Source organism: Petromyzon marinus, chromosome 13 (genome assembly GCF_048934315.1).
Source record: "Petromyzon marinus isolate PM22_M1 ecotype Great Lakes invasive population chromosome 13, UKy_Petmar_22M1.pri1.0, whole genome shotgun sequence".
Taxonomy (NCBI): Eukaryota; Metazoa; Chordata; class Hyperoartia; order Petromyzontiformes; family Petromyzontidae; genus Petromyzon; species Petromyzon marinus.
In genome coordinates this window covers 6043203-6068032 of record NC_133679.1, presented here as the reverse complement: position 1 = coordinate 6068032, position 24830 = coordinate 6043203, and the positions used below count along the sequence as shown (strand labels likewise).

The 24830-nt window shown below is 40.9% G+C and overlaps 1 protein-coding gene across 4 annotated transcripts in view; it reads left to right on the top strand.

Moving 5' to 3' along the window:
* The window catches only part of LOC116941894 (tight junction protein 1-like), a 257022-nt gene that overhangs the window by 31676 nt on the left and 200516 nt on the right, over positions 1 to 24830 (top strand). For 3 of the 4 annotated variants that reach the window (XM_076066812.1, XM_032953222.2, XM_032953226.2), the window contains one exon: positions 23489 to 23639. In XM_076066812.1, coding sequence (XP_075922927.1) covers positions 23489 to 23639 — 151 coding nt within the window. Of the gene's footprint in view, positions 1 to 18935; positions 19567 to 23488; positions 23640 to 24830 lie in introns of those variants that run through there. The other variant, XM_032953223.2, reaches the window with a different exon arrangement.

The window sequence follows — 24830 nt, the reverse complement described above, 5'->3', positions numbered from 1 at the left end:
AGACAATAGGCGCCAGCTGTAAGTGGGTCACCACAGGCATTAAATTGATGCTAAGATATCCGAATTTTTCCACAGATAAGAGCACAGCTGCCAAACGTCCCGGTTTCAATGGGACAGACAAAGTGTGCCTCTACTGGTGTTCCAGAAGCCTTTGCCTCAATCTGGTCTTCTTATCCTGTTAAAATGTTTTATCTGTCTTTCATGCTCAACTTATGCTGTGGGCCCAGGACAGAGCGATTTCATAGTGCAGGAGTACTCCTCTTATCGGCGGTGGAGTTGGGGACATACATCACAGCTTGTGTTATCTCTTAATCCGTAAATGGATCTCTGCTAAAATGAAGATTTTTAGAAAAGATCCTCTTATCCGTGAAAATGTCACTGATAATAGGAGTTATGATGTAATCTCCCAAAGTGCATGTGGAGGGAAAGGGCTGATCAAGACCCGTGGATAGGCCATGTATAATCGGATGAGTTGCCGTGCGACTCTGCTTAAAACATTCTGGATAATAGGAATGCCGTTTTGCTAGCTAATGAAACACGTTGTGTTGAAAGCACATACTGTGTGCAGTTTAGTGTGCAACGCACAGTGGGGTTAAATGTCCATTCTGATGGAGTCTTTGTTGTGTCTCTGGTCTCTGGCTCCAACCACGTACGCAGGCTCATGTGAATTTATTTAAAACACCATCATTGAGGACGGCTAGCCTGTCACGAATGCCCCATTTCCACTGGCACACCTTAGCTGGGGCAGTGCATAGCCATCAAGTTGTGGGTGGTTTTACACTCGCTATTTGTTGTGCCAAGCTGGAGACAAACGGCGATACGCTGGCCTCGCAAGACATACAAATCTGGCTCAGGTGCCAAGCAGGGCCAGGAGCGACAATAACGATGCATTGCATCGCATGTGAGGACACAGCGTCGCCGTGTCATTTACGTGTGGATCTTCGCTCGTGTGATCATTGCATGTGACATCAGTGGCACGGCTTCTGCAGTGGAAAAAAAACGAATTTGAGCTCGGCATGGCCCTGATGCAACTCGGATGTACTGTTCTGTGGGAAAGATAATTGGAAAACGGTCAGACTAGGAGAGTTTTGGGTTGCAGGCTTACAATTAAATCGTGCAATACTGTATTTGGCCAATTATGCATTTTAAGTGTACAACTTTTTACGTATTAGTCAATACTCGATGGGTAAAACCCTGTGCCGAGGAACATTTTTTTAACGACCCTTATCTGTGAATCCCCATGCACCACTTGAAAGGAAGAGGGAATATCTGATGACTGTGGTGATAATGTTGATTGATGATGACAACATTGGTCTCCGGCTATTAAAGCTATTAAAAAGGTTGTGCGGGTTCAATTTTATTAACTGCTGAATCACACTTTTTTTTTACTGCTTAGAACATTATAGCTTATGAGCACAATCCTTGAGACTTATTGCCACTGATTTCCATGTGTATGGCTATACACACAATGTATGTTTCCAAAACAGGTTAATTCTTAACGCATGGGGGTCAATCTGATCACTTAAGCAAGATAATTGAGGCATTTACTGTCATACTGTTGTATATTCAGGAATGAAAGGCTGCTCTCTAGATGTTTTAAGTATCAAGTAAGTTTGCTGAGCGCAATACAGAGAGTTCATGAAAGTGCATAGCAACATTCGCCTCCAGCCATGAAAGCTATTAAAAAGGTCGTGCGGGTCCTAGTATAATAATTACACTCTGAAGTAGCTTCACACTTAAAGGTCTGCTTTACGTATAAAATATCCAACAAGTAGTACGTCGCCTGATGAAGCTAGTTGTAATTACTGGCGAAACGTCGTACTCAGATTGTAAATGTGGTGGCTTGGCTCTCCAACACACCGGTGTGCTGTACTCGTGACGAATTGGCCACGTTCTGTTAACGTGACAACCCTTACTAGTTGGCTGTGTCGGGTGGTGACGGGTTTTAACGACACGTTTATATATTTACGCGATCTAACCCCCAAAAAAACCTTAAGTGGTGTAATGTGCACACCTCAAAGAATACCCAACTTCTGTATAATGCCTTTCACACCATCTGTAATTTATTTTCAAGCACAGAAGGTTGGGTTTTTTTCAGCCCAAATGCAAACACTCCAGATATGATGACCTAAATTCGCCATATCATTCATTCGTGCAATTGTCCAAATATCCCAATCGCAACCCTCCGATATGAAAGCTTTTGCAACTCGGTGAGGATTTCCTGGGGGTAACTACAGTGCATTACTGCGATGATAGATGCTACCGTCGTGTAATGAATAGCACACATTTCTTTTTGTTCCAGAGGTCGCCAGATCAATCTCTAGCTTCAACAACGGTGCGAGTTTCGTAAAACAAACAAAAATCCCAGCCTTCTGTCCACCCGCCAGTCCACACGGGTACACCATAGCTAGTCGATTGGCAAGGAGCACGGAGTGGGGTAAAGCGTGGGTAATCGCATCGCTTGCAAGACGCGTGGCCAGCGTGAAAGTGTCGGCTCTCAAGTGGCCCGCCCTCTGGTTGAGAGCCATCTTCCGTCAGCAGTGGCACGAGCAAGTACTGTAATTGCAGGGCTGCATCTTGCCTGCATGATTATTGAAGCAGGTACTTGAATCCATAATAGAGGTTTTTTTTGGGGGGATAGATCGCCTTAATATATAAACGTGTCGTTGAACCCGCCACCACCCGACACAGTCAATTATTAAGGTTTGTCACGTAAAACAGAACGTGGCCAATTCGTTATTAGGGCAGCACACCGGTTGTGTGTTGGAGAGCAAAGCCATAACATTTACAATCTGACCAAAAAAAACCTGCGTGATGGATGATATTGGTTGCGTGTTAAAAAGGTACTTGAATATAAACTCTGCTCTCCCACCTTGCATATGCCGTCCCATGAATGCTCTCTACGCTACTATTACGTTTTATACATGCCATGGTTTTTTCACGTAAGAGTTTTTTTTTGTAGTATGTATAACATTAAATACTTGTTTTACTGTTCAATGCTTTTAGCGTGGGAAAAAGTGCTATATCAATAAAATGCATTAATATTATTATTTATTACACTACCAGTCTGCTTACAAGCATTGAATAGCTCAATAATATTTGGTAACGCTTTGGTCACATTTCTGTTCATTTTCATTTTGGGGCGGGGAAAGAAAATATGTGCGTTTATAAACAGTATTTGATAATCGATGGCTGTATCTTTTGTATGGTAGGGTATTTCTATGCCCATTAAGGGGGGGGGGGGGATGCTATCAGGTGAGGAGTTATCTCTTGCCAAACAAAGCGTGTGTTAATAGCGAACTGCAGGGTGCAGTAAAAACACACAGCACATATCAGATTTAATTTAATTGGCCGTGTGTGACTGCACTAATTTTAAGAACATCGTTTAAATAACGGGGTCATGGAAGATGTATTTGCCCAGGAGAATGAAGTCAACGTACTCGTATTTTATGAATACCATCAGCTCTATTATAGATATTCATTATTTGCTACAGCCTATTGATGTATTGCAGTGTCATTACCATAAAGCCAATGGATATATGGGACAATAATGTATTAATTTTGGTACAGTGTATATCTTCAAATTGAATCAAAAGTTATTTTCTGCTCAAATGACCATTAGGGCAATGCTCATATATTTACAGCTTTAAGTCAGTGGTGGAATTATTCATTACTATTGGGGGTACAAGTGGATCCATAGGATTTATCACTGTTGGCGTCACCCAGTGATACTCGTTGATAAACCCTGGAGGGATGATGGGCTGAATAGACGCCCCAACCAGGATGTGAACTCATAACCTTCATTGTGAGCCGCTCGCTCTACCGCTGAGCCAGCTGACTGGAGTTTACGGCGGTCCTCCATTTACGAACGTAAATCGTTGCTTAAACCCGTTCGTAAGTCGATGACTGTCTGGACCTTCATTTGCAATAATATTTAAACGTAAGATTTCATCATAGAAGATAAAAACCACAGCACTGTATACTATTGTAACAAAACGTGTTTTCATTAATTGTATTTGTTTATTTCGTCATCCTTTTACAAGGTTGCATGAGTTTGCCAACTATATTCACAGCGACCTTAGAAGATGTTTTAGCAAAATTAGATTAGAAAAACAAAGGCACGAACATTAATGGAAGAAACATTAATTATCTTAGATTTGCTGATAACGTAGTCATTGTAAAATCCAGTGGGAATTAACTGCTGCCATAGATTTTTGCTGTAAAATAAAATGTTTTATACAATAAGAATTTATATGAATTGGAACATTAGCCAAATTTACCTCCTGGCCTTTTATTTCATAGTTAGTACAAGCAAACCGAGGAAATATATTTTTTTTAAAAATGCAAAGTGCAAACATTATCCAAAAGGAATTTAAAATGTCACCGTTATACACCATGCCAACGAGATTAAACTAAGATGCATCTTCTGAATTCGTACAGTAGTCGCAGTTTACGATGAAAACATTTTCAGAAATGTTGATGATGATGATGTTGACAGCACACGGAACAATCCAGAGGTCACTCGCCCGTTCAATCTCCCAGCACAGCAGCCGAAACAACATAGGAAGTTTCTGAAATCCCCTGCCACCTCTGCCCACCCAGTATTTATGAGTGGTCACGTGTGGTGGGGTAAAGTGTGTGGGCAACTCACACCTCTTTCAAGACATCTGTCCAGCGTGGAAGAGTAGGCCAAATACCCTATTTGAAGGGCTCTCTTGAGATACCTAGAGTGGAGGCCCTTACACAAGCCTATCATTCCAGGGGTGTACCTTTAACTTTTGTGAATGTTAAAGGGCTGCTGTATGTATTATAGCCCTTTAAAGTGTTGTTTTACGTGGGCTAATTTGTAGATGTTTTAGGTAAAAATCTTTGGATTTTTATCATTATAAAAAATAGGTTTGGACGACTGGATTTTAAATTCTTTTGTCATTTACACCAAGAGGCTTTTTCTACAATATCATGACCTAACATCATTGTGACAGGTCGCCAGTAATCAATAAGTCCAGTACCACTCATGCTGTCACAAAAAGCTGGAGGCAAAGTAGCAAATAGACGGCTTGTCAAAGTTTAATTTCAGAGCATTTCTAGCAAAAAAAGTGTTGACTTCAATAGCTGAAACAAGTCCAACTTGAAGCATTCTAAATTTTGAGAAAAACAGTACAATACCGTCCAGTGTGTTCAAATGTCACACAGCATACATCACGCAGAATGCAGTGATATATATAAAACATTTCCACATAGGTAGGAAGGAAAACAAATCGTCACTTGTAACTTAGCTGTCTCATTGCCCAGCAGAAGAATGCAACTTAATTGCAATAAATATTGCATTAGCTTTGGAGACAATGGGCATGTTTCTCAAATCTCCAATGCCTCTGTTGACCAATAATTATAAATAGTTAGGCCACAGAATGGCTTGATGACATTAGAGATTGGTGCCAGAAAGATCTGGCACTGCTTGAGCATTTTGGCACAAGACAAGAGAGGAAAGTGGAAACAAATGACGAGATGTGCAGTGAACACCTACGGACTATCTACTCCTGCATCGTGGTGGTGGTGGTGGTGATGATGGTGGTGGTGAGGCCACAGGTCGCATGCGGTGGGGTAAAGTGTGGGTAACTTCCACCATTCCCCAAGACGTCTGGTCCGTGCGGACGAGTAGGCCCCTCTGCTCTCCAGAGCTCCCTCGAGTGGATGTCCCACTAACAGCAGTGGCACGAGGAAGCAATTGCAGGACTCCACCTCTACCTTTTGCCTTTGCCGATCGCTAGAGTAATTGTTTCATTAAATCAAAATTCAGACACGGTAAGTTACGCACTAGTGGTGATACCGTGTCAGTCTGCTGATATTCTTGGTTCTTTCGGTAAAGTCACGTAGATAGAAAATACAAATAACAGATAATAAAATTGAATAAAACTAAATTTTAAATACAAATAATAAATTGAAAATAATAAAAGATAAAAGCCCACGACGTTTCGATCGCTTGTGCTGCAATCAAAACGTCGTGGGTTTTTGCTTTTATTATTTTACATTTTTTATTTTATTATCTGTTATTTTTATTTTATTCTATCTACGTGATTCTATCTACGTGATTTTGCCGACAGAACCAAGAACCAGGAATATGAATTCCTGCAGTCACGGAAGTTTTAAGTCAAAGTCTACTGATATACAAGTTATTCTAACATCATCGATTGTCTATTTTTTTTTTACGAATGGAATTGTACACATAAAAACGTGCTCCATTACTGCAGCTCTTTTCAATGTAAACTACAATTGCGCACGTGTATAATTTATCTTAAGGCATGGGCCACTGGGTGGTTAATTGGCATAAACATAGAGAGCTCCTAATAGGTGGTACAGTGTGAGCATGTAACAAGCTACACAAGGAGGATGATTGATCAGTTTCCCATTACAATTGTAGAATTATAATGATGTCACAGAAGCACTGCAACACTCAGCTCAAATGAATTTGTGATGCTTTGATATTCTTTGGGTCTTTCGCTAATAATAATAACAATATTACGACGTTTTGATCGCAATACAAGCAATCGTCATCAGGTGAAAAAAATATAGCGGGAGAGCTGCTGAGGCAGGAAAAATATATGCTTTGATAATAAACCCCATTTTTTTATTCTTCCCATGAAAATGATTCACGAGATAAATAAGATAATTATTAACCGTCCATGCAATGACTGGGTGTGTATCCATTTGAATTTCTAGTTATTTCAGACCTCCAGTTACGACAATAAACAATCGAACACCAAGTTATCTCATTGCCGTATTGTGATGTTGATGGGTTTTGTGATTTTTACTGTTAAAGCTGTATTTTTGCACAACAGTGTTCAAAGTGAGAACAATTGCAGCAATGTTCACAATTACATGCAATTAATTTTGTAACATTTCAGATTTCATATATTTCTGGAAGTCAATTGGCCCGTGTAGATTGAAGACCTGAAGGGCATTCCTGTTGATCGTTCTTATTGGCTGGAGTCTCTAGATGGCCACTCAGCTGTGCCTAACATCATGCAGCCTTAAGGCGAATGAGTGGAACTGCTGTGCTCATATCCCTGTGGGTTTGACTCAGCAGAGGTCCAAAGCAGCTCTCTGCTCAATGCAGCATTTCTCACGTTGAAAAGCACGCAGATATCTTCAGTCCTATTTATAATAGTACAGTAGTCGAATACGCTTTTGGCATTTATACGGACAATCTATGTATTGATGTGTACATTCATTTATTTACATGGACGTGGCAGTGTGCGCAGCCTTACTGACAGCGGGGTTCAAGAGAAAGGGCTTTTGTGGCCCATGTAGCCAGCCGTTGAGGGATGGTTAAGTGGATGAGTTTGCCTTGCTGGCAGGAGGTCAGCCGTGTGAATCGCAAAATATATTCCAGATCTCCCTCGAAAAAGTTGCATCGCAATTTAGATTAAATATATGCGTGCAAATCTTATTTAAATAACACATCGGTTAAATACTCTCTCTGACAATAATTTTCTCATTTGTGAAATACGAAATTCCCAACACTTACTTTATTGTTTCCCTTCTACGTGACTTTACCGAAAGAACCACGAATATGGATCCCTGCAGTCACGAAAGCTTTAAATCAACACTTACTTGCAAGTTAGTATCATTGGTTAGCATCATGGCCAAAATAACCACCTACATTATACGGCCAATACATTCTGAAACTAAACAAGGCTCGCCGATATCAGACAGCGTTGCTTTATAATTACGCTTATGAAAATCAATGTAATCAATACGTTGCTAATTAATTAAGTTGCATATAGTAATGGAACAAAATAATGACGAACGATAAAACACTGAAAATGCACATAAATGCATTTCCCCTAATGTTTTATGAATTAACTTAAAAAAATTGTAGATGCTGTGGAAACATGACTTTTCATGGACCACGATGGTGGAACGTTAGTTCACATAAAACTGAACTAAGTCTGACGGATGCGTATATAAATAATCTCTTTCCTGGTTTAACATTTATATATTGTACAATATAAATGACAGAAAATAAGCCGCATGTTTATAAAGTTAAAGGACGTCACATTTGTTTACATTACTCAACGTATTATAAACTCATCGATTCATGTGGAATGCAAAAAAATACTTTTACTTTTTTTTATTTTAACCGAGAACATCCTTGTATGATGACATTTCGTGTTGAAAGCCCGTGGCTGGCTGTAGCTACTCCTGCTGCTGAGATGGAAATGTCACGCATGGAGAGGCACAACAGGGACAGTTGTAAACAACGCAATCCCGCATTGACATCCCAGCAGGGAATGTCCCCAAAGCTCCGTGGATTTGACAAAATGAGAGTTGGCACCTTACCGTTCTCTCAATTCCAGTCTAGGCAAAAGTCAAAACATTTGAGGCTTTTAACCAGCAGAGGTGAAACGGCAGAAGATGGATGGGTTTCCTTGATTAGTCAGTTAATCAAGTAAAATGTGAAAAGTCAAGGCCTATTCTTGTTTTACGGGAGGTCAACCACAGACTGAATGAGCATTGATTTGTTTTTTTTTGCACAATCTCAGTACAGCACTTACAGTGGTATGTATATATAGTGTGTTTTTTTTTATTTGAATGCAAGGCACACGCTACTTGTGCAAATGCAATGTTTATGTTTGATATGCAGTCTGCAAGAGTGTATATGTGGAGATTTTAAGTAATGCAGTATAATTATGCAGTACATCCACAAGGGCTTAAAAGCATTAACTGATTAGCATGCATTAAACAAACATAAATGTAATAATAATAATACAGCAATAACACTGCATGTTAATAGGAGATGAATATATTTTTATTTATACATTTTTATCAAGGATGTTCAAGTGCAATGTGAGCACTAGGAAAGTAGGATTATTTAAATACCTCTTGATTTCCATATAATGTACATAACTACACAACATTCTAATGTGGCTAAATGTCCTATTTCCAAACATGTATCAGGGTATATACAGAGAGGGCTTTTCAAATCTCTTACTATCATGAGTGAAAATAAATACAACTCAGCACATACCAAAGCACAGAAAATGGAAACAACGGCTCACCATTATTTATACTTTTAGGAACAATAACTACAAAAGTACTAAAAGCATTCATAAATAACCTCAGACAGTTTGAGTTCCACTGTCTGTCATGGGCAACTGTTTTAGTGATCCGTTTCATATCAGGAATGCTGGCGAATAGTATGTTTTGATGGGTTTGGCCAGATACAATCTCCTGTTGGCAGAATAAAACTTTTCATCAGCACAGGAATTCAAGAACGCATTACCGAACACTGAAATCCACTGTAAGATGGCACAAGAATATGAATAGAGGGAATATACGTAACCTGTACAGCAGAATATTGAAAAATTATGTGGTTATATGAACACGTTTCTTGCCTGGGTTAGATTCATCTCTGGGTAACATAAGAGGACCCAGACAAATCAGTGAAGGTAAAAATGCAGTTTTCTCCCCCCCTTGAAAAAAAACCAGGGCACATATTTCAGTTTACATGAGTGCACAGATGTGTAAATATTGACCTAGCACCCCAACTCAGAGAAAACGCCAATATGTAACTGTCAGCACATTTCTGTAAAGTGAGCCACAATGGCTCTGTAGACACAATCCTACACAAACACTTGACATTTTGAGAGATGCTTTAAAAATGAGACTTGGAATAATATGGTGCTGACTAGACATACATACCATTTTCACCATCTCCACTGAGCCGTGTTATTTGTATGATAATGAGGACCATAACTCTATGTCGTGCTCTGTGACCTGTGCTGAATTGTGAGCTCATAATTGCACCTGAAGAAAAAAGCATCACAGCCTGAGACTAAAAATGTGCGGGTGACACACTCCACCACCCGACAGACTCAAGGCACAGCCTTCTGCAGGGTAAGGCATGCCAACTGCATTCTGGAATAAAACGGGATAATCGACATTGACTTATCATCCCTGGAGGATATTGATGACTGCTCAGTACTGGGTTGAATTGCTCAGGGGAGGACACGTGTGTCTGAATTAAAATGCTGATGTTTTTTTGTGACTGCTCATATCCACATCGCCCCTTTGATTGTGTCTAGAGTACAGGGCATATTTTTACGGGGGTTTTCACACCACTTTAAGTTTCCATATATTTCTGCTATTAATTCAGACAAGTCAGATCTGTCACGAGATCACTTGCTCGAAAAAAAGTTCTACGATTATGACAAGGTGGAAATAAAAAAAATGTCAAGACGTTGCAAAAGTGAACACTGCCAAGCTTGGCAGCGTCTTTTAAGCTGGGTGGGAGGAGCAGAGCGTCTTGACGAAGGAGTTTACATATCAACAGAAGAATTTAGCATTGATGTAGCTGTGTTAATGTGTTGGATTAGCAGGATGTTAAAGTCAGAAATTAGCATGTAACTGGGAGATTAGCATTATGTTAGTGTGAGGGATTAGCATGTAACTATGTCGGAAAAAGTGGCGGGTTTTTTTCTTTTCAACGTTAGTACCACGGAGAGCGACGAGCTTTGTTCAGACGGACGAGTCCATCTATGCTCGGAACGGAGGAGGGGGGAGAAACAGCCACATTTTGATTTAAAGCTTTCGTGACCACAGGGATTCTTGAGGAGCCTTTCCACAAAAAAGATCTCCAAAATCTTGAATAAACACAAGATCCAGGTCCGATTCAACACATTACATAAAATCCGTGATCTGGTTCCGTCTGTAAAAGATGTGATTCCGGACATACAGTACCCGGGCGTCTACAAACTAAGTTGCCTCTGTGGTAGTAGTTACATTGGAGAAACCAAACGACATGTCTCGGACCGCATTCGTGAACACAAAGCAGACCTGAAACGCGGTAGGACCAACACCTCGGCCGTGGCAGATCACTATTATAATTTAGTAGGTTCACAAGACATTGACTTCTCCAAGGCAGAGGTTCTTTGCAAACCATCTGGCTACCATGAGAGATTCGTTCATGAGGCTATCCACATATACAAACATCGAGACAATATCAACCGAGAAGATGGATTCTTGGTTAGCAATCATTGGAAGGATTTGATAAACCATTTCGGGTCTTAATTGATTGATCACGCTTAAGGTGGCTTTCAGACCGCATCCATTATCTTTCGTCTCCCCCCTCCTCTTTTCGAACATAGATGGAATCGTCCATCTGAACACACTGTCAAATCGCTCTCCGTGGTGCTAACGTTAAAAAACGCCACTTTTTTCAATTTTTCTTGTTGTGGTTTTCACACCTGATGATGATTGCTTGTGTTGCAGTCGAAACGTCCTGAGAATTTTATTGTTTTATATTTTTATTATTTTATTGTTTCCCTTCTACGTGACTTTATCGAAAGAACCAAGAATATAGACTACTATACATTACAATATGATACCTTCCAATCATAACTACATTGTATAATATCGTGTACAGAGCCCAATGTAAGCTCTAACATTATGCATTATATTGATATGCCTCCAACTAAACTTTTTCTAAGTTACACGACTATACACCGCATAGATGGACTCGTCCGTCTGAACAAAGCTCGTCGCTCTCCGTGGTGCTAACGTTGAAAAAAAAACCAGCCACTTTTTCCGACATAGTTACATGCTAATCCCTCACACTAACATTATGCTAATCTCCCAGTTACATGCTAATTTCTGACTTTAACATCCTGCTAATCCAACACATTAACACAGCTACTTCAATGCTACATTCTTCTGTTGAGATGTAAACTCCTTTGTCAAGGCGCTCTGCTCCTCCCACCCAGCTTAAAAGACGCTGCCAAGCTTAGCGGTGTTCACTGAAGGGCTGTCTTCCCGGCAGTTCTGTTTCTTCACCTGAGGAAGGCTACTTGTGTTGTGGCCAAAACGTCGTGAGAATTTTATTTTAATATGTTTTATTTTTATTATTTATTTCCATTCTAAGTGACTTTACCGAAAGAACCAATAAGATGAATCCCTGCAGTCACGAAAGCTTTAAATCGAAATTTAGGTTGCAAAAGATAAATGAATAATTTATATGCTCTTCAAACCATCTGTGGGAAGTCCAATCCTAGTATTTATCAAGAGTTATTCAGTATAGTTTTGGAATTCTGTGTAAATGTGCGGTGTGTTTGTGTATAATTTATTCATTAGTGTGCATGTGTAATCAAGTATACTCTACTTGAATGTCCAAACGTGTACAATTTGCGTAACAGTAATACAGTCAATCTTCAAGCCTCCCATCTTCTCCTTGAATGTCATTGTATTCCTATATTAAATAGTACTGCTTCAGTGGACGTATATATATGAATAACAGCAGATTATATAACACTAATGACAGGCTTGTTCTTTTTAAAAAAAAAAAAACTGTCATAGTGAATGAAGCAAGATCTGTACATTTCAAGCGACTGGCCCGCTTTAGGGTAAATCACAGCTGGTCAGCAACAACACCGAGTCCTTCTCGTCCGCTCAGTTGCAGTAAATAAACGGTTTATTATTTCACGTTTTTTTTATTGGATTTAAATATATAATTCGCCAGGCATTATAGTAACTATTGCCACACTTTTTCAGCGATTTATATCGCATTATTTTGTTCTAATATGAAAACCTATGCACTTTTTCACATCATAAATCCCAGGTACCGGGACACACAGTAAGACGTACAGTAGCATAACCATAATCCACAAAGCACTGCGGGAGCCGGACTTGTGCCAATGGTTTGTTTCACCTGGTTAGCAGCTTAGCAGTGGTATCAGGCAGAGTCCCATTGCAATGTGATGACGGGGGGGGGGGGGGGGTGGGGGGCTCAGGTGAGTTTGTATTATTTGCCATGTGGGCATCAATTATACACGTGCAAACAAGTTAATATTTCCATTTCGACTGATTCACGTTTTCATTCGGGGAGCATTGGCACGGTGGTTAGGGCAGCTGAGTTTGATCGTTGGCCGTAGGTAACATCTATCTTCCATCTTCACCAATCCGCACTTACCGGCATGACAAAGTATGGTCGACCAATCCCCATGACTGACAAGGAATAGGGAGGCCTTCATCCAGCAGTGGATTAACAAAGGGCTGTGAATTAATTAACTTTAATGTCTGTAATTTAATCTTGCACGCTAATTGACATTGATTCCAATGTAATACTAATTACCATAATGCATTTATTAGAAATAGGGTTAAGATGTCAAAGCATGAATCTCAAAACCTAAGACTTAATGACAGAACACTTCCTAAAATGAATAATATGTGTGGAGCGGAAATGCTTTGCGGAATTACAGCTGAAAAATGTGGCTATCTGCACAATGTATTTTTGGCCGGTGTGCTGTCGTTTAATAAAGGAATTGTGTTACAGCATTAGCTCTAAATGATTGTGTCATGTGTCGGATCCATGTATGGTGAGTGAACTGACCACTTAAGTCTGCCTATCTCTTGCTGATGGATCAATAAACTGTGGCTGTAATGCACATTGCATGTGCCAGAATATGAATATATAATCCTCTGATGCTATCAAGCAATTTCTATGCACATTTTATATATATTTAATATCTCACAAGGGTATTTTAAATATTGTCGCCATATTCCACCCCCCCCACCCACCCCCCCCCCCAATTTTAAACCATAATATTTGAAGGCAAAAATGCCTTGAAATTTGGCATAATCTGACAGATAACGTCTGACATGATTTGCTTTGTTTCACGACGTTTGCTTCACCAGAGTCTCCGTGTAATGTGCAGTCATAGGCAGGCCCAGGTTGCAATCGAAGCCAGGAGAGAGCCCTCAGCCATTTGCAAGCCTTCCCAGCTTCCACCATAACTGGCAAAATATAGCGACGCTGGGGGAACTGGTCTGTGGTTTTACGTCCGTTGGCCACGGGGAAATATTTGACCGTACGTTAGCACGTTGGTCAGCTTGTATGTGCAGTATGTACTTGTATGTATGCATGCTGAACTTCTTTCGCACCATACGTAGCCAACCCACTCGACGGAGGAGTGAACCACAGCTGTGCAGGTGTGTCCCCAGAATAAAACATTACGTACCATCACGTGATGATTAAATGTATTGCCAGCTATGAAATTAAATACACGCTATAGGAGTATTTGGAAGGCGTGCACAATATGCATGTGCTATGAAAAAGTCTGGCAAGATAAACAACTTGAAAAAATATATATCCCACCTTGGAACTGTTCTAGAAGGGTGCGCTATGTGAAATTAATTGCATCTAAATTTTGATTTAAAGCTTTTGTGACTGCAGTAATTCATATTCTTAGTTTTTTCGGTAAAGTCACGAAATAATAAAATAATAAAATATATTTTATTGTTTTGTTGTTTCTCTTCAACGTGACTTTACCGAAAAAACTAAGAATATAATTGCATCTAGTTTTTAAAAATAATTTCCTGCATCCACGTTTTATGGGGTCCCTCGTGAATTGTATTGCCCAATAATCAGTTTTCATCTACACAACTATTTAATCGGTAGATTAACTCAAATACTAAGACATCGAATTTTAAAGATGCAAGCATGTAAAAAGAATGCCATCAAAACGCAGTAAAAATCTCAAAGAAAATGTTGTTTAATGGGACTGTGATCTACAGAGTGAACTTTCAACACATCGTAATGAATTGCACAGCCAGTTAACTTTCGAGTGTGTTTGCTGTGCAGAGATAAGGGGAGTCACACGCAGGGAGGGGATGGCACTCTATAGTAGAGTTTGTCCAAAATTGTTAATCGTTTACATTTTGATTTAAAGCTTTCGTGACTGGAGGGATTCATATTCTTGGTTCTTTCGGTAAAGTCACGTAGAAGGGAAACAATAAAATAGTACAAATATAAAACAATGAAAATTCTCACGACGTTTCGACTGCAACACAAGCAAAACCACAACAAGAAAATTTTCTTGTTGTGGTTTTCACACCTGATGATGATTGCTTGTGTCGCAGTCGAAACGTCGTGATAATGTTATTGTTTTATATTTTTATTATTTTATTGTTTCCCTTCTACGTGCCTTTACCGAAAGAACCACGAATATGTTAATCGTTTCTCAATGAGAAACGCACAATGGTGAAGATAAAATAATTAGTATATGAAAAGGTTTTGTTTACAAGAACAAATTAAATTTAGATAAGATGAAAATCCAATGTGTACTGCTTGTGTCGGTGGCATTCGCCTGGTAAGCAGAAGGTCACAATCCATCGTTATTTTATTCAAGAAGGGAAACAAATGTGATTTGAAGAATTACGAACACATTATCCTTTTGTCACATGACACGTAGTGAATTGTTTATGAAGCTCAGAAGAAACTAAATAATGGACACTTGAGAGGCCAATCAACCACGTGATGAAGTTGTATTGGGCTTTTCTACTATTGGCCACATATTATCAATAAAATTTCTACTTAAAAAATACAATAATTTCAAATATAATTATACCTTGTTTTGTAGACTATGAATAAACATTTTATTCAATTAAAATTGATTCAGTCATTCAATGTCTCAGAAAAACAAGACCTTCATAAAAAATGTATAAATATTATGAGTGATAAATACGAATCAGAAGAGGAGTAAGAAAAGGAGACACACTCTAAGCAAACCTATTCACAGCAACATTAGAAGATGTTTCCAAAAGATAGATTGGATGAATGAATGCATAACATAAATTGAGTAAACATTAACCATCACGTATTTGCTGATGACAGCAATTATAACAACCAATGGAAATGAACGACAATAAAGCATTGAACACCTTTACAAATAAGGTTTAAAGGTTCGGCTCAAGATAAATATAAGCAAAATATAATTCACGTACAAGAATATATATTAATATATAAAAATAAAATAATTATTGGAGGGACACAACTGGAACACACCACAGAAATATGCATACAGATGAATACTTGTTGAAGGAAGCTTGGAATTTTCATTATGACATAAAGGGGTGAACGAAAGCAGGATGGACTACTTTTGGAAAACTTAATTTGATAATGATAAGAAACCCACAAACATGCCTGGGAAACACGTGGATGAGGAAATAAATGAAGGGTTGAGACATCATATTGAGTGGTAAGAATAGCAAGTGGGCTTGGGCAGGACACATCTGTAGACGACTCTTGACAGAATGGTAGCCAAAGGACAGACACGCCCGAGATAGTGACTACCACGGTGATGTAGTGACATGAGCTCATGCTGGATTGTGGCATCGCAGGACCGTAAGAGATGACGATGTCATGAGGATGGCTTCAGGCAGCAGTGGAGAGACAGTGGCTGATATTGAAGATGGTGATTTGCATTAATCGGATCACATATATTAATAAAACATGACCGGGACCTAAATCTTTAATTTTAATTCATGAGACGCAAAAATAGTTTGAGGTTAAAGGTTAAATCATTATCAATCTGGGTTTACTATGCATACCATTAAGGACACATATGGGTTGGTTTGGATCTATATCCATTTTTGGAGCTCTCTATTTTAAGGTTATATTTATGAACGATCCACATTTTTGAAAAGTATATTGTTTTGATAAACGTTTTAAATTAAAATAACTGAACTTTTACTGGATTATAGCTTTAGTGTGTTGGGATTGCTTTTGGGCTATTATTCAATTTCGGGATCTGTCAATCTCTACTTGTTTAGTTTCCAATCATGGAATTACATACATTATTAATGCTAAATAGTGCCACTTTTTTCTGGAGTCAGCTTGGTTTTCTGATGTGAAGAGACTGGATCCCACAATAGGAATGTAAAATGTCCACAATTGGCACAGGGTCTGCAGAGATGAGCAATTAAAAACTCAAAAAACATTTGTTAACAATACTGCCCCCAAAGAGGAAGTATATCCAAGATATACTCTTTGGTTCTTTCGGTAAAGTCACGTAGGTATAAAATAAAATGTATACCTACGTGACTTTACCGAAAGAACCAAAGAGTATGGATTCCTGCAGTCACAAAAGCTTCAAATCAAGATATATAAGATAGTTAACGTTTTGGTCAATGACCCTTGGATTGCTCTACTATGAAGAAGGGGCATCATCAAAGACGTTGCCCATTACATGTTTTCCTCTTCAGGGCAGTGTTGTTTAAGAACGTATACTGAACATCTGCGAAAAAGAGCTTTATAGCTCATCGGATTCCTCCAGTATTAATACAAATTCTGATTCTGAAGAATGTGTGGAATTTGCAATATTTGTAATTGTGCACTACTACCAATGCACTACCAGATGTTTTTTTTTGCTATACACTATACAAATACTTTTCAGTGACATCATGGTGTAAAAGGAACAAGAATGCATAGAAAACTAAAGTATCCATGGTCATGAGTGGCTTACTGAAAGCTTAACTCGAACACCAAACTGATCGTGGCAAACGACGTTGATGGTGTGATGTGAGTGTTGATGAAAGATGTTCTCAGATATACTGATGACAATATGCAAGAGTGTTCATGCTGGCAAGAGAATGTTGACACTGCAATAAACATTCTGAATTGTTTGTGTGTATTCTTGAAAAGGACTCATTTCAAGTGAATGAAAAGTCTCGAAATCCATAAATCACAATTTGCTTCAAATACAATACTCTTTTACCCTACACACATTTTATAACTTTAGGAAAATATAGTGACAATTAAAAAAAACAGATGTACTATATACCGGTATTAATATATTGACGCTAATGACATTTACACATTTAGTGTACTTTCAGTTCTAGTGTGATAATTATGGCCTGCATTCGGAGGACTATCTTTTAAATAAACATAACTTCGTCATGTTTATCACTGTCTCGGTGCATTGTAGAGAGCTCCGTGAAACATTTAAACCATTTATTTTTTTCTTTTCAAGTAGTCACTAAGCATTAAATTCGATGTGTAATCATAGTGGGGAAAAGGTGCGTCAAGATAGTCTAAAAGTGTGCCAAAACGGGCAGTATATTTAAAGATAATGCAACAACAATTAATAGAGAATGCTCAATTCACTGCGGGCTGCACAATCAGCATTGTAACTCTGAATGAAGGAAAGATTCAGCACTTAACAATGCGCACGTCCGCGTTATCACTCAACGTTTATATTGATAGAGAGCACGCTGCGTTAGTATTCGAGAGCCCTTAACCGACATCAACGCTGTGAGCCACGTGTCACAAGGTATGCTGAGACTGTTATTGATGATGTGGGATATCCTCTAAATTGTGCGTGCTGTGTGTGTGTGTGAGGTCACGCGAGAGGGTGATATTTAAGAGCGTGCACATTAACAAGATAAAACCTGAAAAATAAAAAAGCCCTTTTAAATATTATAATTGAATAAAGGCTTTTAGAATTATTGGTGACATAAAAAGAGTCAATATCTTTTACGACTGTCTATATAACATACAGCACAGATGTAAAAAGATACACATTCGAATCTGACATTATTTTTTGTAGCCTGGTGTCATCACTTTTACAGTTTTAGTTACCGCTATTATCCCATACATTTTGCCTGTTCTGTTGCAAACATTAGCATACAATGGATCTCCCATGCACGCGTTGAAATACTGTACATAATTTCTAAGCTCTATTGATACCGTGACATTATTTTAGTGATCATATTGTGAAAAGCTTATCCCTCCGTGCTTTGGAAGGATCGTGTGCCGTGCATAATTTCAACAATGTCCCGGTCTTACGGAAGCAAATAATTTTAATAGCATAAGCAACACCCCCACCCGCCCGCATTAGCTTTATAGAGAAACAACAATCTTTTTGGCCTAGCCTTCCACCCCATGTGTTGCCGACAGATAAAAGAGTGGCCGCGCGTGGCGTCACATCTACTACGTCTTCCAATTCTCCCAGGATTAGAATATTTTCATTATTCATGGCAAGCCAGGGGAGCGTTTTGGCACACCTCCGCCTGATCGACACGACCACGTATTCGGTGGTGGTGGTGGTGGGGGGGAGGAGGTAGTGGTGGTGGGGCTGGCTTCTGTGGCCGGTGAGCGACTCCCTCTCGGCTTGGGCTATTTTTAGCCGCGTGGGAAGAAAATGCTTTGTCCGCGATGATTTACAGCGGCGGCGGCAGCAGAGCGCAGAGCGCTCGCCGTCGTTACGCCGCACTGCATCGCGCGCAGCCGCCGCTGCCGCTATCGCAGCGGCCGCAGCCGCAGCAGAGGCCGCCGCCACTGAAGCCGCAGCCGCCGCTGTTGTCTTCTGCCACGGTGCTCGGTGCGACGAGAAGCGGCGGTGTGTGGGGGGGGGGAGGAGGAGGAGGACGGTGGGGGGAGGGAGACCCTCGATCCAGATGCAGCAGCCGGAGTCTGCAGCACGCAGCCGAGCAGTTGACTTTTTTTTTTAGGTTCGTCCTCATCTTCTCCTTCCTTATTCATTTGCGCCCTGGACAAGCGGATGGGCATGTGGCTGTTGGCGCGCGTGACACCGCTGCCGTGAGTCTCTAAGCCGGGCTCGCTTTTTGGGGCTGAGCTTGGCTGCTGCTGCTGCTTTTAACCAGGGTCTACGACTGAAGCATGAAATACAAGAAATTCTTACCTGTCATTCAGCTGGCCCTGGGGGTGACCCCGGCCAACCGGGAGTCGATGCTCCCAAACCATGGGCATCCAAACACGTGGATAACCCTGATGTGAGTATCTCTCGTCCGTATGCACTGTGCATCACGCCCGGTGCTTTCCGAATGATGCGGTCGGAGCGAGGGTGGCATGATGCGGGGAGGAAATCGCGTGTGATTATTGTCCCCCGATGTTACGTGTTATTGTTGGTGTTGGTGGCAGTGGGCTATGGGGAACCGTGCGAAATGTCACGGGGACATTAACTGTCAAATGTTGCTGACTGAGTGAGTGACGAGATTTCCTTTTTGCAAGCAAAGACTCGCGTGCCGTATTAGAGGTAATTTGCCAGATGTTCTTAAATAAAGTACGCACTGCGTGCTGTAAATGTAATAAGCACGTTCTGGGTTCTGTTTCAAAATGCATTGTATGCAAGTGACATTCATTAAATCTACTCCTGCCATGTGTGCACACACTGTGTGTTTATATTGGAACATTTAATGGACACTTCATTTAAGGCACTTTTGACTTTTTTTATTGCAAAGTAGGTAAACTGCAGTGTGGATTTAATATTTAAAAAAAATTAACGGAGTAACATTAATGTATATTGTTATTTTGAACATCACAGTTATCTGTTTCTATAATCGTTTAAAAGCGTTCATCGTTTCCGAGTGCTGCGAGTGAATAGCAGCTCTTGAAGGGGCGAGTGAAATAAAATAAAAAGGACCCTTTTTCAAAGGCGGCGAGAGACAAAACAAGCCTATCAGTGAATGCGGTCTGCACCAACTAAGTAGAAACATGACACTCGCCACGCTCCCCGTGGACAGTTCAAAGCAAATTGATCTCCATCGATTTCTTTTCCGATAGTAAAACATGATCTGTGTACGGTGCGGTCAAGGAAAAACATTATAGATCTATGCAGATCGCGTTGCTGTTGTTAAGTTGCGGTCTGTACTTTTGACAACCGCGCGTGTGATGGACGGATACAAGGCACGCTCGCTGATGGCGTGTTGAGATCCGATGCCCTCATCGATTCGAGCTATTTAGATATTGCTCTTGACATCGGTGGATGGACTTTGTGTGTTCGAGCCTCGAAAACGAGTTTGCGCTATTATAGTCATTAGAAGCACACGTGGGGTGGCGATTGTTGACATGCTGTAATTTGTACTTTAAGTAATAATTGGGGGGGGGGGGTCAACATTCGCCTCATCATTGACTTCTCAATAATCAAAGTCTTGTTGATGGAGGAGTCTTCATTATACCGTTGCTTTGTCTCTGCTCGACTGCGTACAGTTCTGTGATGGACATACCGTTTAAGTGTTCCTTCCTTCGTTAGGAGTCGCCTTAATTCACTCGATTACACGCTTTGCGAAAAGAGGCATTACAGACCCCGAACGCAGCTTTGTAAGGGTCAACCATTGTGTGTGTGTGCGTGCACATGTATAAATGTGTGTAGTGTGTTGCGTGCATACCTGTCAACCCCTAATCAATTCAGACCTTTTTGGCCACCCCGTACCCCTTATAAATCTCAACGTTCATCCTATACAAAGTCCAATCACAAGGGAGAAACACGATCAAATAGACCCCCCCCCCCCAAAAAAAAAGTTTGCCCGTATTGAAACGGCTGTCCGCCGTATGGACCTGAAAACTCAATTATCCTGTACAAGAACACGGGGCAAACCGTGTGGGTTGAAACGGCTATGTGTGTGTGTGTGTCCTGTGCTCAGTGCTGTTGTTAATCTTGAAACATGTTTGGAGTAGAACGCACAACCATCGGTGTGCAGGGGAACTAGAAGGGGGTGACAACCAAAGTAATAGCAAGCAAAGTAATAGCAAGCAAAGTAATAACAACCAAAGTAATAGCAACCAAAGTAATAACAACAAAAGTAATAACAACCAAAGTAATAACAACAAAAGTAATAACAACCAAAGTAATAACAGCAAAAGTAATAACTGATCTCTTCAGGGTGTGGGCTAGCAGCTTCGTATCTCAATGGTTGGATTTTGTCATAACATTAAATGGGGGGGGGGTTCATCCCCCTCCCCCGGTAAATGTGTTATAAATCAATCCCATACAATTTAATTCACTCATTAGCATGCCCCTTGCATAAGTTAGTGGACATGCCAACATTGTGTGCTTATATGTAAAATAAAATACAATGCAGGTACACAGAGAGGACTTTGCTACGTAAGCAATTTGTAAAGTTGAACATTTTCACTACAGTAATTAATTTAACCATTTACAAAGACTTTATCTCCTATTTAGCCTAATACTGATCCTTCTAAGCCTCATTCTTATCTACCCAAGCCAGATTTGAAATCAGCAAGTGAAATAACTGAGGGAAAGCTTGACCATCCACTGCGTTTACATGCATATGTTAGCAGGCAATAAAGCAACCACATTGTGAGACCACTCAAGCTATCTCTTAATTGGAAATTCAAATTATAGACTCCATCACAAGTCGATGCAATAATGTGTTGCCTTGCCACGTTTTACTTGCACACCTTTAAAAAAAAATGCATTGTCCCTATCCATGCTTTCGTGTTTAAGCTTGTGCAGAGATGCATGCTAGTTTGTGTGTGATTGAAGGTGATGGGTTTTTCTCTCTCTCTTATAAATTTCGCTGACACGCATGTGTGTTTGCTTACACTGTAATTATTCACAGACACACACTGTATGAGGCATCGACGTGCCTGCCCAGCGTGTGTCTTGGGTCTTGTGCTTATTTTTTGTTTAACTGCAAGAGCCACATTACTTGCTTTGGGCAAATACGGTGGTGGTAGTGTCCAATGTACTTCCCCAATGTACTCGTAAAGAGTCATTATGTTAAACGTCTTTAGCCTAGTTTATCAAAATGATGCTGGAATAGAGTGTGACAAGCGTGACATTTCACCGTTACGAGGGTTTTGATTCAACGTGCCAGAGTGCATCTGCCTCGACATAGCTCTCCCCTTTATACGACACCTTTAGGTGGTCTAGGCTCTTGGCCTCTGCAGTATTCGTAGGCACAGGAACAAAAAAAACACCCTTCCCATGTGCTTGCTGCTCACTTTTCAATCTGATTAGCACCATCCACCGCCACCACAGTGGCTTGTAAGGTTAAGTGCTTACAGCTCAATATACTCCTCTACAATTTATCTAAAAGCATGGCCTGCAACATCCAGTCCATATGCTTGGTGGAATGGTATAGTCTGTAGTCTTTTCACCATGAATGATAAAGGTTGAGGAAAATTCACAAAGGCTATGGGAGATGGGGGGGGAGGGGGTGTCCAGCAATATTATAATGGGGGTAAAGTGCACCCATGGAATTGCTTTTTCTCGAGCCACGTGCATTTTATGAGCTTCTCCAGGGAATATTGTGGCCTACTCTTTTTACTGTGGACAGAATCTTGGAAGAAGGGAGGGCACCTACACTGTAACCCCCACCACACGCGCCCTGCCCATCCACTAACTGTACCCGTTTATACTGCTGGGTGGACGTAGGTGGTGGGATTTAAAGACATTGCCCATTGTTTCAACTTGCCTGACCGAGAGATCGAACTGGCGGCCTCTTGAATGCATGTACAATTGTGTCAGCCATTGCACCACGGCAGGATCCCCAGCAATATACTAATTGCGAAACCACATGGAGAATCGATCAAGTGAAGGCCAAGCACCTAACCATCAAAGGACTTGCCGAGCCTCGGTTGTGTCGGGACACACGCATGCCGTGTTGTGCTTTGCGTGTGTGTCTGCCTGGCTGCACTACAAACCTCGAGTTCGATTCCCGCTCATGGCCAACACCAGTCACGATCGTCTGAGCCGGAGCTTTGCCTCCACCACCCCCCTCCTTAGGTCGACTCGGCCTCAAACGAGTACCCGGTGCGGTGTCTAAAAACATCAACACCGGGGAGACACAAGGCAGCCGGGCGTGACGTTGGGCCACCGAACAAACCTCGTGTGCCGTGCGAGCCTTCATAGGTGCTCGCGTGACAGCCCTTGCCCCTTTCGTGTCGCAGGGAGGAGGGAGCTCTGCCTGCCGGAAGCCACTGCCGGGGACGCCGAGGACGCCACTCGAGCCACGACGACGACGAGGAGGAAGCTCTCTACGCCACGCTCCTCAGCAGGCGCAGCCGGAGCCTGGACTGTGCTAGCTACCCCAGGCTGATGGTAAGACACGAGACCAAGAGAGCAATCAGATGTGCGTCTATGTAAAAAAATGTGTTTAAGGATGTTATCTGACCCAACGTTCGTCTCGGTGTTAAAATATAAGCCAGGCTTTATCAATGTAATTGTTTGGGGGGGGGGGGGGGGCTTCCTTTTTGACAAGTGTGGCCATGCTGCATGGATGAAAATATTCCGTTGCTTTTTTTGTCTAATGTTGGGATTTTTTAAAATATGTGGTGGTGTACATTTTTGAACAATTTTCCATTTGAAATGGGTAATGTATGGCCTCCAAAATATGCAAATGAAACTGTTATCTGTGATTGTGTCCTTGTAAGATGTGAGTGTAAAAAAACATGTTTCTCTTTTTAAGGCATCTTTGGCAGCAACCTTCACCATATCTCCATTTTTTCTTGCCTCTCTTTCATTCGCTATTGACCGGTGTTTCAGCATTTCCTATAGATGCAACGGCTGCCTTTTGGGCCTCATGGAATGGGGTTCATGTTCCACAGACATCCATCACGTGCTCGTAGAAATTGAATGGCGACGTGACTTACCCTTGCACGCCACACTTTTCCGTCTATGTGTTGCACACTGTTTCCCCACGAGGTGCACTAAATTCACCGAGGTTAGCTCGTGTATCTATCCATTGCTCCGGTTATATCACTTCCACCACCAAGTGTCTTGGTTTTTCACAAGGTTGGAAAATGTCAAATGTTACCTTTGAAAGATTCGTTTATAGTTTTTTTTACACACTTGGGACAACAATGTACCTAATTTGGAGTTGTACAAAAGGGTTCTTTTGTGTGTGTGGTGTAGATGTTGTGGTTTATAAAATACACAAAATGCTTGTGACATATCACACTTGCTTGTCATCCTCATCAGCCATGCTCAATTCACTGCTGGATGAAGGCCTCCCCAAACCAGTGCCTAACACAGACTTTGCAATGCAGCAACAATATACCCAGCAGGTTCACATGAGCTGTTGGAATCCCTCCATCATCTCAGTCGACGTTCTTTCCGATGTGTTTCTTTCCTTGGCTGTCACTTCCTCGTTATTATTGATCACCAGAACATCATTCCTCATTGCGACGTATCCTACCTGTGCCCAATTTTACCGAAGCAGTTTTGATTGTCATTAGCATGCTTGCGTTCTCCATTCCTTGTCTTCCTCTTTGTGTCTCTCAATATAAGTCC